The 19,132-nt window shown below is 44.4% G+C and overlaps 1 protein-coding gene across 50 annotated transcripts in view; it reads right to left on the reverse strand.

The window, feature by feature from the left end:
- Positions 1 to 19,132, reverse strand: part of RBFOX1 (RNA binding fox-1 homolog 1) — a 1,470,157-nt gene that overhangs the window by 327,403 nt on the left and 1,123,622 nt on the right. For 4 of the 50 annotated variants that reach the window (XM_004476321.4, XM_004476316.4, XM_004476313.4 and 1 more), the window contains exon 1: positions 5,378 to 5,548. The exons of 45 other annotated variants lie outside the window; for them this stretch is intronic. In XM_004476321.4, the coding sequence (XP_004476378.1) occupies positions 5,378 to 5,464 (87 nt within the window). In that variant the 5' untranslated portion in view covers positions 5,465 to 5,548. Of the gene's footprint in view, positions 1 to 5,377; positions 5,854 to 19,132 lie in introns of those variants that run through there. One more of the 50 variants, XM_058286510.1, reaches the window with a different exon arrangement.

The raw sequence follows: 19,132 nt of genomic DNA on the forward strand, positions 1-19,132 counted from the left end.
TTCTTGATATCATTACATTTGTGTATGCAGAGCTCTCATAAAATACCCTACCATATTCAATCATGCTGATTTCTGCTTCAAACTCCAAAGTGATGGATTTGATTATGTGTGCTGTCCACATCAGAGGGCTTTACCACACATCTCTCTGCTAATGTCTCGCTCTGTGGTACTTAATCTGGAACACATTGGGAGAGTTTACCATCTTAGAGAGAAAGAATGGCAAAGGATGAATGGACACAAATCCAGGAAACTGGACCTTCCTGAGCTGGAGTCACATATCAGAGCCCATTCCTACATGGAACACACAGAGACTCAGGACTTAGAAGCCCCACTTCGGACACTCATGCCAGGTCCCTTTGACATGCCTTTTGGCTTTGAAGCCTCTGTCCAAACCACCAAAATCCATGGTGCCAATGGGGTCAGAGAAGACACGAAGCCCTGCCTCCATGTCTCATCAAAACACCATGAATTCACCCAAGTCTCTGCTGTCAGGAATGCCTTGTGCGTGGCTCGCCCCATGTGGAATCTACCGATGATTAACAGCTCAAGTCAAATGCCCCCTCTTCCCTTTGAATCATCCCTGCCCCAACTCAAACCGACATCCGGTGCTCTTTTCCTGTTTCCATACACATGCTTATGTATATACCTCAAGGATAGAGTGGTGGTCCAACAGACTCAGAGGTAAATCTCAGCTCCATCACTGACATTCTTTTTCACCTTGGGCTAGTTGCCTTGCTCTAAGTTTTCATTTCAGTACTTTTTATAGGCAAAAGCAGAATCATGATTCAGGACTCCACTCCTCACCTGAGAACCTTGGGACCAGCTGAAGTTTGAAATTGAGAATTTTTTTGGTGGGTGGGAGGTATTTCAGTGGAGAGATTAATTATGTAACACCTTCACTGCAGTCAGGGGCAACACCCTGAAATCAAACACATAAATATTCCCACAGCAAAATATATGAATATTCACACTAAGTAGGATAAAGAAGGTCTATAAATAGCTGCACATCATTTCAAGTTTTGTTCCCAAATGAGTTTTGGTACCAAACGTCCAAAAAAAAAAACAACAACAAAAAAAAGATTTTCAGAACTATTTGGAATTTTGCATTATAGAAAAGAATGATGAACCAATATTACCCAATCTGATTAGGTTCATCCTGAGAATAAATTGGGAGAATCAATCTACATGCTTAGCACTGTGCCTGGCACATATCAAGTACTGAATAGTTGTTACCTATTATTCTTTCTTGCTGTCTGAATTGTGGTCTGATACTTTTGAGTTCATCTACTGTTCTCTTCCACTAGGCTCTGAATCGACAGGTAAAAGGCCATGTCTTAGTCACTTTTGTTTTCTGGGTCCCCGTCACAGTGCCTGATAGAGAATAAGTAAGTGGTGAAAGAATAACTAAGTGACAAAATGCACGGTGGGGAAAATGAGGCTCTGTGTACTCTCTCCTCCATTTAGGAAAACACTCTTCTGACTCAGGGTGGCAGATTGGTACTATTGATGAATTCCAAAAGATAACGTGATTATGTTTGTAAACTGGTCTGTTCCTCTGGGCATGATACCCTTTGATTGTATTAAATTCAGAGGTTTCACTTTTTTACTTGACTAAAGTAAGATTAGGGCTTTGATTCAGCCACATCAGTTGGATATTGAGTCCCACCCCCTTGGTGGGAGTACACGCACATAGAAAAGGACACTGCAGAGGAGAGAGCTTAGTTTTGATGCTGGAGTCCTGGGAACAGAGTGAGTCATTTACCTGATAGTTTATAGCTGGCCTTGTGGAGAAAGCACAGTAGCTGAACCCAGAAAGAGACAAGCCCCAGAAAGACAGAGACAAGCCTTATGCCATCCTACAGCTGAGATCGGAAGTAGCTGGGACCATGGAGCCGTAAGAGGAAGAGGAAGGTTGAACCTTCACAAAGACTGGCAGCCATCTTGCTCTAACACATGGCAACAGACTTTGGTGACCGAAGTAACTTCTCTTTATAGCCTTGTGACGGTAAGCTTCTACCCCAAATAAGTACCCTTTATAAATGCCAACACAGTTCTGGTACTTTGCATCAGCACCCCTTTGGCTGACTAATACACTCATCATCTTTAAGACCTGGATGAGATTGGAGCTATTCATCCCAGAAGGGAGAATGATGTAATTGGCCAATGGAACATATCTATAAGGCAGCTCTCTGGCATGAGGGATGTAGGCCCAACCTGCAACCCATAAGCCAAACCCAAACACTACCCCAACAGGCTAATCACTTACAAAGCCATTGTTTTGATTATACTGTTTGGAATTATAGAACCATAGCCCAAGGCATGGGGACGTCATCTGGGAAGCTTCCAGACTCAAAGCTGACTTTGACACTTGACTGGCTCTCATTTGCTCCTTAGGTGAGACAATCCAGCAATCATTCAGGGTGTCACTGGAGAGTCATAACAATGCAAACAGGTTAAATAGGAATACACTGGTCCTTCTTATCCAAAGATACCAAGTTTGGGCTCTACCCCGAGGGGAAATGAGAAGTGTTTAGATAACAGGCCATGTAACATTGTTTTTTTCCTCTTCTGCTTTTTTTTATCCATAAAACTGTGTGAACTAGTTCAGCTCAATCCTCCATAGTCATTCTGGAATCCTCTCCATCTCCAGAGAAACACACACATACGCAGCCCAAGCCCAAAACTATCTACTTGGGTGTATATTCAACAAGTTTAGACATCAGAGAAGATAATGGGTTCAGTGGGTCCAATAAGTTAAAGATGCTGTCTTTCCCATGGAGTGGAGGATGGGGTTGGTGGTAACAATTGCATCTACTCTTGGAACAAAAGACCCTGTGTGAGTAACTCCGCTAGAACTATTGAGAATACCTCTACTCACTGTCTTGCAGGATTAGGAAGGTGCTATCTTAAAGCTTCTGACAGTATCTGGAAAATTATTTATTTATTTTTTCTTTAACTGACTGTATGACAACAGGGCAATGCTGACCTGAATTAAAAAGCAGCACTGGAAAAAACTTTGAAAAAGGAAGTCATTCTACCATAGAATAGTTGGCTCTTGAGGTTGGAAAGACCTTGAAAGGTTATCTAGAGCTCTGACACAATAACCCCTCCAAGTGACTGCTATGGTTCTGCTTGAACATTCCCAATCACAGAGAACTTACTACCTACGATGGAATCCACACTCATTCTTTTGGGTCATTTTAATTTCTCGTTGCTGTCATTAATAAAGGTGCCCATGGCACCTGAGTTCTCTCTAGGAAAGCCCTTGGGTGTTGAGGGGTTGGGAAGAAGCCTACAAGGTCAAGAACTGGTAAGCAAGTTGGTTTAGTCTGCTGGGATGCAGGGCAGCTGGCATCTGGACCATCAGCTGAGAGGAGAGTGTGTGCCCAAGTGTGACCATTTTTCTCTCTTTGCATTGTTCTCCCAGATGTTACTGCAGTAGGTGATTGCAATTACTTGATGCTGATGGGTAAATGACAGGGGCTAAAAATCCCAGCAAAATGGAAATAAAGATAGTCTCTCTCTGTCCAGAGCCTTCCAGTGTGTTCCACTGGGGTGGAGGAGGAAGAGGATAAAGTATGTCCCAGCAGCTTGTCTGGTCTAGAGGTTTCCGCTACATTGCTTTGCTGACTATGGGTAACTAGTTATCAGAGGCGTCACTTGGGAAAGCAAAGTATGATCAGGCTAAAATTTTCAAGTGAAACTCACCTGTTCTTTCCCCAAATAACTGAATGCATTGCTTAAACATTCTACAAAGAGTTTAGAAACAGGTCCTCCCAAATTTTTCATCTGGCCCTTGTGTCTTCTCATCTATCACTCGGGCAATGCATCCAGAGTGGCATTTCATAATGACAGCAACCTTCCAGCAAATCGATAGTTATTTAATTCCCAACAAGCTCTCGAGTCCATTAAACCTGATTACATTCACCCATTTCAGTTGGTGCCGTTATTTTTCCTACACCGGCACTTAATCTATAACAGGAACTTATGAGAACTTTCAAAAGCAATTTCAGCATCAATCAGCATAGAGCGAAGGGCACAATTTGCCTGTAATTATTTATCGGATGGGGTGGCAGAGGGTCTAACCGAAATTCCAATGGCCAACCTTCACCCCAAGTTTCCAACAAAAGCAAAAGGCCTGTTGCCTTCCAATTTGCCACTGAGTCCTACTTCAGAGGTAACAAAACAAGCCACCCTGGGCTGCTTATGCCAGCAATGATGGAATGATTTCCATAAGAGACAGTCCCAAGGAAGTCCATTTATTTCTAACATCAAGTATAGTGAGAAGTCTCCAAATTGAGCAATGGCCATAAATCCAGGCTGATAGAGTATTTTGTTGTTATTTGGAATCACCTCTGGATGGCTATAAACCTTAACAAGAAGTAAAAGCAACATTCAGAAAAGGAAAAAGAAAATATTTGACTAGAATCCTCTTCTTAAGTTCTAATTAATGAGCTAAGGTGTCACAGAATGTTTTCAATATGAGTGCAGGGGAACGGCGTTGAAGGTGAAAGAACACACAGACTAATAAAACTAATAACTAACAAAACATAAGCACATACACACACACAAAGCCACTTGAGTTTCCTACATCACATGACCCTGTTCACTACTAGGTGTGAGCTTTCCACAGAGATCTTTAGGCAAATACACAGAAGTCAAAGCTTGCTTAAAAAGACAAATTTATAGGGACAAAAAAAGCCCCAAATTTCTTATTAGCATTTGATCCTATCACTGAATTAATGGCAAACCAGCACACGTCTCAATTCTCCACTTTCTTGCCATCGTTAAGAGGTAAGCAGGCGATAGGAGATGCCTAGAATAATCTCTGAACTTCATAAAAAATAACTATTAATAGAGCTTTCATTTTTGCCTCAGTGCCACCACTCAAGTCAGACCAAAAACACACAACAAGAACCACTGATGAAAATAGACATTCCATGTGAAGGAGAACATAGGAATTAATGCATATTTCATGCTCCCCCTATTTTCTGGGTTAAAACTCTTAACCGAGCCACCTCTTGATAAGTCACTTTGCCTCATGATCTGCTCTGGGAGGCTGAGCCCCACAGAAAGCTTGGGAGGAGAGCAAATCCTTTGCCCCGTGGTCACCCTCCCGAAGTAGAGGTATGAATGTTAAACAGCAGCCCGATCGATACAAGCAAATATAGCTCAACTACACCATTTATTCAGCCATGAGAGATGTCAATAGTCAGATTAGGGTGATCCATCTTTTTGATTTCCTACTGTCTTCCCACTGACTACACGAGGGCTTTTTCCTGTATTAAAAGTGTTTACTTTCTCAACCATAAAAATTCCAATTATGACTCCGAGCGCTCTGGAGTTCAGTTGCTCGCCGGCAAAGGCCTTGAATTACCTGCGTCAGTCCGGGGAAGTAGGTGGCCGCTGGGATAAGCATGGGCATCCCATAGGGGTGCAGGAGGACGCCTTGAGACGACAACATGCTCACAGGAGGGGTCTGAGTCCCTCGGAAGCTCAACACATCAATCGAGAGTTAGGGGAAAAGAAATCTATAGACCCGACTCTTCTTCCGAACTACAAAGCCGAGAGCCAAATCGCTTCTGTCAGGAGCCAAGCGCTCATCAACGCCGAGAGGGGAGAGAAAGAAAATCCACATCAGCAACTCTTAATGTGAAAGTTTTCTTCCCAGACGACGGAGAGCCACAGCAGCTGCGAAGTTGAAGCTACCAAAATGGAAGGTGCTATTTTGGGAACAGCTTGCCTAACATGACTAACCAAATACTCTTCATTAATTTAGTTCTCAGAGAGAATGAGTGAGAGAGGGACGAAGGGACTGAGTGACAGAGAGCCTGGGAGATTTGGGCTCTTCCTAATGAATCTGGCCAAAAGGCAGGAGACTGGCTTTTTAGATTGGATTTTTAGAGACAGGGAAAAAAATAAAAAGAGAATTGTGGATTGAAAAGATTATCAGCTGGCAAACTCAGTTTAAGTATGTGGAGGTGGGTTGGCTTGGTATTGATCAAAATAGAATAATAGAATTAGACAATGTTTGTTATTCCCTCTCACTCTCTCTCCCTCCCTTCCTCTGATATCAATTTTAAAGGAGTAATTTGTGAAAGATGTAATAATATTACCAGTTAATATTAATATTTGCATAGTGTGAGCTATGCGTGGAGACTCAGGTAAATAATTCACACATATTCTATAATCTCATTATCCCAACAACCCTGTGGAGTAGGTCCTATTATCATTGCTATGAACAAATGGGAAATGAGGCTCAGTTTCCAGGTTGTAAGAGGCAGAGCTGGCCTAGGAATACCTTTCCAAACTTAATTCCTAAGCACCACACTTCACTCATCACAGTATCACATTCTGCAATAGAATTTCATGTGACTTTTTTTATATTTTTAAAGATATTCTTTACCATTGAGCTTTAAACTATGTATGCAATACACTATATATTAATATGTATGTCATATATTGTATTAACTATGCATATATTAATATATACTACACCATGAGTTTCCAATTAAGAGAGATCTCCCTCTCCCCAGAGTTTAAAGATATACCTGATGGGCACCAAAACGATGGATGAGGAATACATTCAAAGAAATATTTCAAAACTTTCTGATGTTTGAAAATACTCAGATGATTGCTTTGGATATGTTTTATTGTAACAGATAAATTCCTAAGAGCTGAAATGAATTGGAAGCACACTGACACGGGTGTCCCAAATACTAGCTGAGTGACCGTGAATGGGTTACTTAGGCTCTCTGAACCCCAGTTTCCTCATTTAGAAAATTGAGATAATAATGGTCCCTACTGCTTAGGGTTGTGTGATCCTTAAATCAAGTCCTTGCAGATTCCTGGACTGACACAGTACTTGATAATACTTGGCATCATGTCATCAGGTACAATACGGCGGGCTCTTAGTCATCTTTATCTTAGGCTTAGTGGTTGGTAGAGACACATCTCTGGTTTCAGATTGAAGGCACAGATAACATTCAAATCGTCACTGTTCTCATCTTTATACTAGGAAAGCATGTGGGTGTGTTTAGAGTTCCACAATTTTGAGGGCAACATGTGCAAATCTGATGAAGTGGGTCCACCTGAATAGTGCTCAAGGTCTAGGAATAATTGAAAATCACCTTCAAAACAAACATCTGCTTGCCACATTCCACCTCCAGCTGCAAACAGGACACACAATATAGATTTTGTCAAAACAGGGAGGGCTTCAAACAACGCAAACGTATTCAACTATTGGCTTTTTCTAAATCCAAATGTCAATTCCTCCACTTTTAGATGGCCAAGGTGTTTTTACACTACACTAATTTTAGTTGCTTGATTTAGCTGCATAATTACATTTCTAGATAACGACAGTGGACAGCGTTTGGCAGAGAATTCAATTATTTAAGGCTGAATTTTGGCCATCTTGACAAGGTTTCTCTGTAATTGATTCTCATGCATCAAAGCGGCCACGTTGTACAATTCCGAAGGCTCTCGTAACAGCTGCAAGCTGACCCCTCTGACTTAACAGCCTGATACTGTTTCTAACTTTAGCTTTTGACTGTGTCTTTCAACACTGCGTTTCTGAGAAGTTACCAGCGAGGACAGAAACTTCACCATGCCACCAACATGTTTTCCAAGGCCCTGCTTCCCTTTTGGAGTCACGGGTGGGGAGAGCTATCAGTTACTCTGGAAAGGCTTGGGTCAGATTGCATTCTGTCTCTTCAGTGTTGTAAAGAGGAAAGGGCATTGGACTAGGGGCAGGAAACTTAATTCAGTCACTTAGGCCAGAAATGTACACATTTAGCCTGTGAGTTTCCAGAAAGAGAGAAAGAGGTAACAGTAACACTTTCTATCCCACAAGTGCATCAATGAATAAACTTGGAGGAGTGTTTTGGAAATGGAAGAGGTGCCTAAATACAATGGATTATTATATTTGTCACTACACATACTGATTTTATTAAAGATTCTGATGATTTCAGTTAGAGAGAAAAAAGAAATACATTGCATAAAGGACATAGAAATATATAGTTATATTTTTGAAGAGGATAGCTTCCCTTCCATTCCCCCTGCCCTTCTTCCTTCCCTTCCCTTCCCTTCCCCAAAATTTTACTGCTCCCAAGTGAGGGTACCCTATCCTGTCTCTGAAAATAAGGCTAACTGCTTTGTGACCCTTTTCTCTTTGACTGCCAGGAAGCTCAGTATCAGATATGAGATTCAAATCTATCCAGTTTTTAGACCTTTATTACCTTAATATTGGTGTTCTTGTCTTCCTTGTGTACGTCCAGTTCCTACTACTGTTCCTGACATCGTCTCTGATTCTCTGATTGTCATATATGATTGCATTTATATTATCGGAATCACATTGAATGGATTCTTGTTCTAAACCCACCTCAAATACATTTTGAAATAACAAGAGATATATACAAATAACAACCACCACTAAACAAAACCTCTTGTTCCAAACACAGGGTGTGTTTTCCCAAATGGGAAGCACTTAGTACTCATCGATTCTAACTCTTTCTTCTCTAATCCACTCCCTCTGCTAGAAGGCAGGTGCTACATTCTGTGTATCTGCATTCTCAGTGACGGATGCGCAAGGTTCATGGTAAATGGTTGGCTTCCCAACAATTAGTGTGTGCTTTACTCACATGGTATGGTGCAGGAACTTTAAAAGCATGGAAGGGGAGGGGAGAAATTTCTAGAAGTGGGTAGGAAGCAAGGTAGATCTTTGAAATGGACCGAATTCAAAAGAAAGCTGTGTATTATAATTGTCTATTCTGGCCATCACAGGCATCCGGTCTAAGGCGGGGGTTGACAAACTGCTTTCTGTAAATGGTCAGATAATGACCTATTTGGTGCTGTGGCCTTTGTCACAACTACTTTAATCTGTCACTGTGGCCCCAGTGCCGCCAAAGACAATAGGTAAGTGAATGAGCTCTGATAAAACTTTATTTACGGGAGCAGAATTTTCACAAGCCACAAAATAACATTGTTCTTTTGATTTTTTCAACCATTTAGAAGTATAAAATCCATTCTTAGTTCGGGGGTCATACAAAAAACAGGTCAAGGGTCAGATCTGGCTCCCAGGTTATCGTGTGCTGACTCCTGGTCTAGAACGCACATTTCATCCCACACTCGGGAAGTCTGACGTCGTGAAATGGCTAGTGCATGCTCCACTGTGTCCCCAACTACCTCTTCACCTGCTTCTCAGCTCTCCTGGTGCCCCGTGGTGCCTCTTGTCCTGTTGTCAGGGATGTCCATCAACAGGTTGTCGTCTTGTTTTATGTTTGCCAGCCTTTGATAGTTCCGTCACATCCCTCTCCCCGTAAAAATTTATCATGCCTTCCTCCACCTTCCACTGTGACACATCCTTCTCCATTGTGAATTTCTATCCTCCATTCCCAGGTTGAAGTGTTTCTTCTCCAGCCACCAGGTACTGCCTCCCCTTCCCCCAGATCCTACGAGTGAACACCAGAATCACTCTATCCATCACCAGCCCCTCTGAGTGTCAGCTTCCCAAATCCAAACATCTGTGTAAGCATGGGAAGAAGAGAGAAATAGAAATGCTGGGTGGTGCACAGGAGAGGAGGGGAGCCCTGAGAAGACAACTCTCTGCCTTCTGGAAGCTATTGGCCCATGGAAACAACTGCAGTCTCATGGACCAAATCCATTCCATGGATGAGGAGGAGAAGGATGAGGATGGTAACGCTGGGGGCTATGATGCAGATGATTTGCCTGCAAGGTGTAAACAAAAGCTTAGTATTTTAAAAGAGAGGCATTTCGTGTCAAATTGGATTTACGCCTTCTCTTGAAGGACCAAAAGATCTAGAAGCATTGGGTCACATCTCCTTGTAGCAACAATTGCTGGGGTCTGGGAAGTAGCTGCTCCTCTACAGCTCAGGGGCCCTCCATGGGATTCTGTAACAACCCTGAGAAGAACTCAGCATCAGATGCCGCCAGTCAACCACTAAGCAAAGTAGATCAGGGCAGAAGAGAGGGCAAAGACGAGGGTCTCTCTGTATGTCTTGCTGACTACATTAAATATTAATTGCAGGCGGCAGACTTGGCCCAGTGGTTAGGTCGTCTGCCTACCACATGGGAGGTCCGCGGTTCAAACCCCAGGCCTCCTTGACCCGTGTGGAGCTGGCCCATGTGCAGTGCTGATGCACGCAAGGAGTGCCCTGCCACGCAGGGGTGTCCCCCGCTTAGGGGAGCCCCACGCGCAAGGAGTGCGCCTGTAAGGAGAGCCGCCCAGCGCGAAGGAAAGTGCAGCCTGCCCAGGAATGGCGCCACCCACACGGAGAGCTGACACAGCAAGATGATGCAGCAAAAAGAAACACAGATTCCGGTGCCACTGACAACAACAGAAGCAGACAAAGAAGACGACGCAGCAAATAGACACAGAGAGCAGACAACTGGGAGGTGAGAGGGGAGAGAAATAAATAAATAAATAAAACTTTAAAATAATACATTAATTGCATTTCTTCCTTTTTGGATATTAACAATGTCTTACCACATAAAATGGCATTTATTGAGATTTTTTAATTTCTCACATTACCCCATTTCCAGGCAAATTTGTATACAGCTAATTTCTTACATTATGCAAGGCCCATCACAATATTCCTAACTTTTATTTTTATAGATTCATCCTCCAGTACATACTTTCCATCTTTCTAGAAGCCACTCTTTAAATGCAAACCACACTGGCATATTACTTTTGCTAAACAAACCTATGAATTCGTCTTTGTTCCAACTGTGCCTGCTATACAGAAATCCTCTTCCCCTCTCCCCATCCCTCCCCCATCTTTTCCTCCCATCCTCCTACTTCCCCCTCCCTCCCTCTGAATTCAGCCTTGGGGCCCAGGTCAAATGTCACATTTCAGCAGTGCCTTCGGCACAACCCCAGGCAGAAGTAGCCATGCCATCACCTATGTTCTGGAGTGATTTTAACATTCTGGTTCAAGGACTGACCACATTCCATCACTATCCTTGTAAGTATGAGTACTCTTTCTAGAAGGTCAACTGGCTGAAATAAAGAAGCAGGTTCGTTTTTATTCACCCAATGACTAAAATGGGGATTAGACAAATCAAATTCTCCAAAATATTTCCTGAGAGAAAGATTGACTAAATGAAAGGTTTGGAAAAGTGTGAGCAATGAGGAGAAGATTCAAGAACCCCCCAGGGAATTGAGAGCTACCTGCATCCTCAAGCTCATCTCAAGAGAACTTGAGGCATCCTGGTGCAGTACAAAGAGAATGGGTTTCAAAACTGGAGAGATTGCATTTGGATCTTGGCTCTGTCAGCCTTTCAAATGCCTGGCCTAGGGCACTTACCAGTGTCCTCGCTGTGAAGAGGTACAGGGATGCTACCTGTACTTCTTCACAGGTGCGCTGCTCAAGTAAGATGGCGCTGTGTACATGGGTACTCTTGGGTCATGGTAGGTGTTCAAAAGTGCCTGTTCACTTTTATTTCTTTTTTCAGAATGTTTTTAATGTATCCATGCAACATTGTTTTCTAACATCTCCTCTCTGCTCATGTCCAGCCTGCCTCCTCGGCACCCCACGGTCACCCCATACCTAGGTATCCAATGAAGCCCTTACTCCCGCTGCTTTCCTCACGTGACTGCTTGTAGAAATTCCCTCATCCCTCAGCAGGGGCCACGGGCTAGATCCTGCCAGCAGCCTCCCTGCCTTCTCCAGCTCTCACGACCAGTGCACCTAAGGCCTTGAATGATCAGAAGTGGTCTATCTCAGGATGGCAAAGCATGGTCAGCATTTGCACCCAGGAGTCTTACATGCCTCTTCTCACCTTCATCCTTAGTTGCTTTGCTTTTCTGTCTTTCCCACAGGACTGAGCAAGTAAACATTTGATAACTACCTGTGGTCTCCAAGGGATGAGAGGGAGACCCAGAGAGTTTAAGCCACTTGTCCAAGATTGAACAGCAAAATGAGAATCTTGTCTGCTACCAAAAAACAGGTTTATCTTCCACCTGCCACTAATCCCTTCTACAATCATAAGAATGACCACTCTTGGGCAGCAACTTGGACCAAAACTGATAAACTGGCACTCACCATAGAACATGCATTCAAACCCCGTCAAAAGCAGGTGATAAAACATCACAGAAGAGTTCAACCTAGCATGGATCCTGAAGAGAAAACTGCTGAGATGCTACATACTGCTTATAGTCCTGGACGCTGAGGATGACAGCTGACTTCCCAGAAGGGGGGAGGTCAGCTCTCAGAGTGCTGATTGCATAGCAGCCAAGTCATAAAACCACTGAGTCAATTACAAGGGGGAGAGATGTTCCTTAGGAAAGGATTTCACAGCTTGTGGGTAGCATAGATGGCATAATCAAGCCATCCCCCACCCCAATTTCCAGCCACCCCATTTGAATCCTCAACAGAGGACCCAACAAGTCAGGAAAGCCATCAGATGCCACACCCTGGGAAGAAAAATGAAGACCCCAACCCTCATATGGACTGGTAAATGAGTTGACACACAGAAATGCTTTCAACAGAGTGGCAAGAGCATGAGGCATTATCTCTTACTGTAGTCTTACTGTCCCCTCATTTTCCAATGCTTCTCCTTGCCAACATGGACTCCATTCTTGGAAGGATCAGAGATGGTACTTAAGAGCTTATACGGAGCTTCAGAGTCCAGATTTAACCCCAGTTTCCACCAATCACTGGCTGTGTGTTCTTGTGCGTATTGCTTAGTCTTTCTGTGCCTTATGTTTATTATAAGAATAAGATTAGGGAAACAGACTTTGGCCCAGTGGTTAGGGCATCCGTCTACCACATGGGAGGTCCGTGGTTCAAGCCCCGGGCCTCCTTGACCCGTGTGGAGCTGGCCCATTTGCAGTGCTGATGCGCGCAAGGAGTGCCGTGCCACACAGGGGTGTCCCCCGCGTAGGGGAGCCCCACGCGCAAGGAGTGCACCCATAAGGAGAGCCGCCCAGTGTGAAGGAGGGAGCAGCCTGCCGAGGAATGGCACCGCCCACACTTCCCGTGCCGCTGACGACAACAGAAGCGGACAAAGAAACAAGACGCAGCAAAAAGACACAGAAAACAGACAACCGGGGGAGGGGAGGGGAATTAAATAAATAAATAAAATAAATCTTAAAAAAAAAAAAAGAATAAGATTAGTATCTATACCTCATGGGATGGCAGTAGAGTTGAATCAGAATAATATACAGAAGCGTTTGGATGAGGCGCTGAGTCATGTGCTTGTCATACTGATAAGAGTATTAGTAGCAGCTGGTTTGCAGCATCTGAGCTCAGTTCTCTCCCAAACTGGGGGTTATCAGAATTCTTCCTCCCTTGAAAGCAAGTTGTTTAAATGAAAGTGTGCTTACAAATCAACCTGTGAAGTACCTTGTTGTTTAAGAGCTTGCCTCCTCCTTCCATGTTTCAAACCAAAAATTAAGACACGGGGGCTAACAGAGATGGTGGCGTGGTTCCCACATCTGGAAGATGTAGATCTGAAACCACATTATTAGATTTTCAAATCCAGTTTATGGTTTATGGGTCCGATGCCTACGTGTGAGATCAGGAGCAACCCAAAGAATCTGGGACATTGCATCATCCTAGCTGGTAGTATCACCCCACCTCCAAAAATGGCTACAAAGATGCACAGAGAAAATTCCAGGCGGTCTTGTGAGCGAGGAGGCAGCTGATTATCATTAGAAACTCGAACCCCCAGTGATAAAGGCAGCACCATGCTCCTCTTGGTTCATTAAGTGCTTCTTGACCTGATTCTCCTCTGAAAGCCAGACTGACTGGCTGAATGAGCAAATCTAAGAATGTCAACCCCTCCCATCATCTCTGCAGAGATCAACAATACTTCAGAAACTGACCCCTGACACAGCTGGGGGTGAAGGGCAACTGGGTTTGAGAATTTGTTGACCTTGATTCAGGCAAACAAACAAACAGAAATACTCCCTGAGGAGGCCCCGAACGGGGACATTCTGCTCCCCTCAATTTTCCTTTGTGCCTTCCCCACGTCTGCTGCCTCCAGGGCAGCAGGTCCCTGCAGGAGCTGGATACAGAAAGTGCTCCAAACTGCACGAGACTCCAGGACTGGCTAAGGGGTCCTTTTAGCCCCACCGCCACGCGCACCCTTTGGTCCCCATGAACAGGCTGAACCTCTAAGCTCTGTAGGTCCTTCTCCCTTAGAGACCAAGCACCTAGACTGGCATCTCCCAGAGCACACTCTGTAGAATAGAAGCCTCATGACATGCTTCACTACAAAATAGGATTGGTCAAGTAAGGTTGAGAAACTCTGCTTGCTCTCTCTCGCCCTTGGGGATTTAAGATGCCTATTAAGTTGCTTTATTTGTTAGTTTTGGGGTTTTTTTTGAGGTACCGGGGCTGGGGATTGAACCCAGGACCTTGTATGTGGGAAGCTGGCACTCAGCCACTGAGTCTCATTGGCTTCCCTGAGTTGGTTTTTTATTTGTTTGCTTCTTATTTGTTGTTGTTTTTTTTTAGGAGACCCAAGAAACCAAACCCTAGACCTCCCATGTGGGAAGTAGGCACTCAACTGCTTGAGCCACATCCATTCCCCTTATTAAGATTTTAAAGCACCTGAGAAGTAAGGAAGCAGATTTTAAAAGACAAAACTGTCTGATCTTGTTTGATTCAGACTTTCCAAATCTTATTTGATGACTGATCGTCCATCCATCCATCCATCTAGCTATTTGACACTTTATTATGTGCCAGGCCTTTGCAAAGCTCTTTACTCTTTCTCCTTCGTCTTACCCCTCCTACTTCTTCTTCCCCTTGACCTCCTCCTCCTCATTCATCACCTTCGTCATCATCATCATCATGAGTTGCTACCATTCATTCAATGTTTACTATGTGCCAGGCACTGCACTATTTTCATCACATATATTATCTCAGTTTTCCTCTTTACATCCCTATGAGACAGAGTCTGTTAAATTTCTTATGTTACAAATAGGAAACTGAGGCACTGAGAGGCGAAGTAAATTAGCCAAAATAACACAACTAGCAGGTGAAAGAGCTGTGCCTTGAATTGAAACAGAATACAGAGCCCCCACTGGAAGCTAATATGATAAAGTCCTTTTTTAGCACAAGAATTCCATAAACATCTCCTGAGAAAAGCTGACTGGACTAAACTCAAGCTAGTGGTCTCCTTCTCTCGCTCACCCTTAACCGTAACTCAATGTCAACTACTCTGAGAGCCAGCAGAAGCCAGGCAAGGCAACACCCAAGGAGTGAGCGACATCGTAAAGGGACCTGGGGGAGCCCTCAAGGCCCCCAGGCCCCCTCCCACTGCAGCTCCAGGAAGTGGGGTGCTACCTCCCAGGCAAGGGGATACCCAAGGCACAGGGAGAGGCACTAGTCACGTGGGAACACCAGGAGAGAGCAGGCCTGGGGGAGAAATAGGAAGGGGGGGAGGTCCAGGAGAAGGACAGTGAAACAGATTATCCTTTTGACCTTTTTTGGGATGCTGAAAGGACCATCTCTGCCTCTAACTTCCTTTGTCTTGGGCAGGGGGATCCCTAGAGCAGAGGTTCTTAACTTATTTATTTTGATACATGGACCACTTTGAGAATTTTACTCCCATCCTAGAAAACTGTACATCACTCCCCCAGTTTTCCATATCATTGCAGAGAGTTGATGGTCCCTCGGAAATTCATCTGTAGACCTTCTCAGGGGCCTCCCAACCTCTGTCAGGTTTGGAAACATAGAGCCAATCTGCGCTGTTCTTTTTAGAAAGGAAAGACTTGGAAAAAGTCAGCACCCACCAAGCCCTTCTCGTGTGACCAGCCCAGGCGACCGTTCTCACCTGGAATCGTCTTGACGTGCTCAGCAGCGCTGTGGCTTGGAGGACCTGTACCTGCCCCGTTGGAGGAGGCTTGCCACAGCTTGGCAGAGGGGGAGGGAGGGCGGAAGAGGTCAAGGAGGCACAAAGGTCAAATAATTCGGGGAAGTACTAAGACACTCCATATCATAACATCAAGCCAGGGAGTCATAAGACACCATTAGGCATTGAGGAGCACCCACCAAAGGCACTGCTGGTGGAGCCTGGGAGGTGAAAATAGATGTGTTTTCAGAGTCTCTCCCTCCGCCACCTTGCAGACAGGACACAGGCGTGCAAGAGGCAGAGGCAAGCTGGGCCAAGCTGTGTGGCTTGCACAGCAGGCGAGGGGATTAGCGGAGGGGCGGGTCGCAGGGAAATGCCTTCTCCACGAGGTCATGGCCAGGCAGCTGGTGGCAACAGAGAGAGACTCTGACAGGTGGGCTTTTCAACTTCCCAGATTAGCAGTGCCCTTCTGGGACACTCTGGGGACATCAAAAGAGGAACCACCCTGGGCCGTCTCCATTTCCTCTCTGATCTTACACTGCAATCTATTTCTGAATACTTTTTAACAAGCACATAGATAGCATTTTCTATTTGCCAGACACCTTCTCACCACTTTAAGCATTAACTCATTGAATCCTCAAGACAGCATCCTAATAGAGGGAAGTTTTATTTTTATCCCCATATTACCAATAGGGCAGCTGAGGGACAGAGAGGTTAAGTAATTTTCCCAAGATTACACAGCTTGTGAATGGTAAAGCTAGGTCCAGATATACAGCATGTTTTTGAAAATATATGTCTTGTGGTCTCCAATTTATCATTAGAAAAATAAATGTATTTTTCCATTGCAAGGGCAACAGATTGTATTGGTTAAGAACTTCGGTACCAAGCCACCTGAGCTTAAGTTCAAATCCTGGCTCTGACAATTCCTGGCTGTGCTGCCCTGGACAAATTACCTAACCCCTCTGAACTTGAATTTTTCAATTCCTTTACAAATTGGAGACAGTAATACTCCCCTCACAGGGTTATGTGGGGAGTAATTTAAATAATGGAAAAATACACTTAAAATATTCCCAGGGTTCGAGTTCATATTTATGCATGTGAACTCTATGCATGGTGGTTGTACTAGCATAACAATGGCCAGTCACATGTCACCTAGAAGGCTGGGCTGGCCATTTATGTGGTTGGTACTGGTTGGTCCCCAAATGTCCCAGTTTTATGAATCAGTAAGTTTGAGCTGGGCTCCTGTCACTTGGCAACTGGTAGATTCTGAACTAGTACAAGAAAGGTGGTAACAATAGTAGAAGTACATATATACACATAAGAGGAAGTCATAGAAGGCATCTTTTGCTTGCTTTTTAATAAACACTTTTATAGCACTTGCTACATGGCCAACACAATTCTAAAGACATCAATGCATTTAATCATTTACAAGCTTGCTATATGTCTACTCTTCACAGCCTCATCTTACATAACTGATGAGGATATAGTAATTCAGACAGTTTATGTCACTGGTGGCCAGTTGAGTGGAAGGACCGTACTTGTCTGACTCAAAATCCTGTTGCCTTCCCTCTGCATGTTTGGGGGAGTTGGTAAGTAAGGAATCCTGGAAACCTTCTAAACTGGCACGACTACTCAGCTGCCCATAAACATTTCCTTAATGGTGAAACTTCTTGTGAGTGAGACCTCGGAAAGGCTGTGTGGGTGGTGAGCAGAAATTCCAAAATATTCTTCCAGAGAAATCCGGCTGCTGCCAGTGTATGCCAAACACAGACTGTTGGATCTCCAAACTATATTCACACCCAGACACAGAAACTCCAACCTGAAATCAACCTAGCACATTCCATATTTTCTTTTTAAATAATATTTGGCAGAGTGAGCTGCCCGCATCCCTTTCCCCTTTTACAAATGCTTGTAGAGCTATTGGACTGGTTCTTCAGATACTGATTTCTCCGCACACCCATCTATTGCTGATCTGAGTTCAACAAGTCAGCCTATTCCATTAAACATTTACGGGGTGTGCTTGCATCTCCCCCAACAATATTGGGCAGAGCTTGCGATGGAAATTCCCAGATTCCAGTGTGGCCATTTGTTCTAGGATTACCTCACAGACTTGACTTCCTTGGAGACTGTGTGGCTGGCTTCAAAGATGAATGCTTCTTTTAGGACCAAAATAGAACAAAGGGACAAAAGGGAACTGAAGGATTTGAAATTCAGATTAAAATAAAGAAAAAAAAAAAAAACAAAAACAACTTGGCACAAGAGTGGCCTTTCTTAGCTGCCTAAAAGTCACCGATGATGCCCAACTTTTAGTGTGGTTTATCCCCATTTGCCCCACACTCCCATTAGGACCTAACCTGCGCAGGTCCTATTTTATCTGTTTGGCTAGTGGTATGCTCATCTGCCAATTCGCTAAGCAGTCCTGGTGTTATTTTTATAATTACTGGGAGTCTTTTTCATGTCACACTCTGCCAGGATGTCGGCTCTTCACACACCTGTTATGTTCAGAACACATGGAGGGATGGGGGTGGGAAGGCGGTGGAGGAAAGGGAACGGCGGCCTTCCCTGCTTGCTACAAAAAGCAAAGCAATGAAAAGGGGCAGACCAAAGCCACCACGCACATGCTGGACCAGACCCTTGTTGATTTACTTAACAGTCTCTGTGCTTGTTAGAGTTGCTTCTTAGAACAAACGCCATTCTAACTGTTTTCACAAATACTAATTCATTCCGTCCTCATCATGACCTATGCTGGGTATCATCACCCACATTTTACAGATGAGGAAACTGTACAAAGAAAGGTTCAGCAACTCGCTCAAGAGCACAGAAACGGCAAGCGGCCTAGCTGAACCAAAGCTGAATCTGGCTCCTCACGTGTGGACAAACGTTGCCATGCTGCATTCTAATCAAAATCACTGTCATCACTACAATTTGCACCACCGTCACCCCCCCCCCCCCCCCCCCGCTACCATCAGCCCTGCCAAGAGTAGAAACATTGATCCAGCTCTTTCCATTTGCTGGCTATTGTTCTGAGCTCTAATCAATTAGCTCATGCCCTGCTCACAAAAACCCTATGATACTGAGCCTGCTATTTTCCCTATTTTACAAATGTGGAGACTGAGCTTCAAGGAGCTGAAGAAGCATGCCCGGGCGATTAGTACTGAAGGCTCAGGCTGTTTTGAGGAGTCAAAGCCAGGCCCCCCTGACCCTAACATGAAGGCGTTTAGCACCTGCCCAGGGGGGAGGAGATGCCGCTGCCCGCCGGCCGTGTCATCACACTGGCTCTGCCCTCCTCAGCCACCAAATTAGAAGCCCGCTA

Source organism: Dasypus novemcinctus, chromosome 23 (genome assembly GCF_030445035.2).
Source record: "Dasypus novemcinctus isolate mDasNov1 chromosome 23, mDasNov1.1.hap2, whole genome shotgun sequence".
Classification (NCBI taxonomy): domain Eukaryota; kingdom Metazoa; phylum Chordata; class Mammalia; order Cingulata; family Dasypodidae; genus Dasypus; species Dasypus novemcinctus.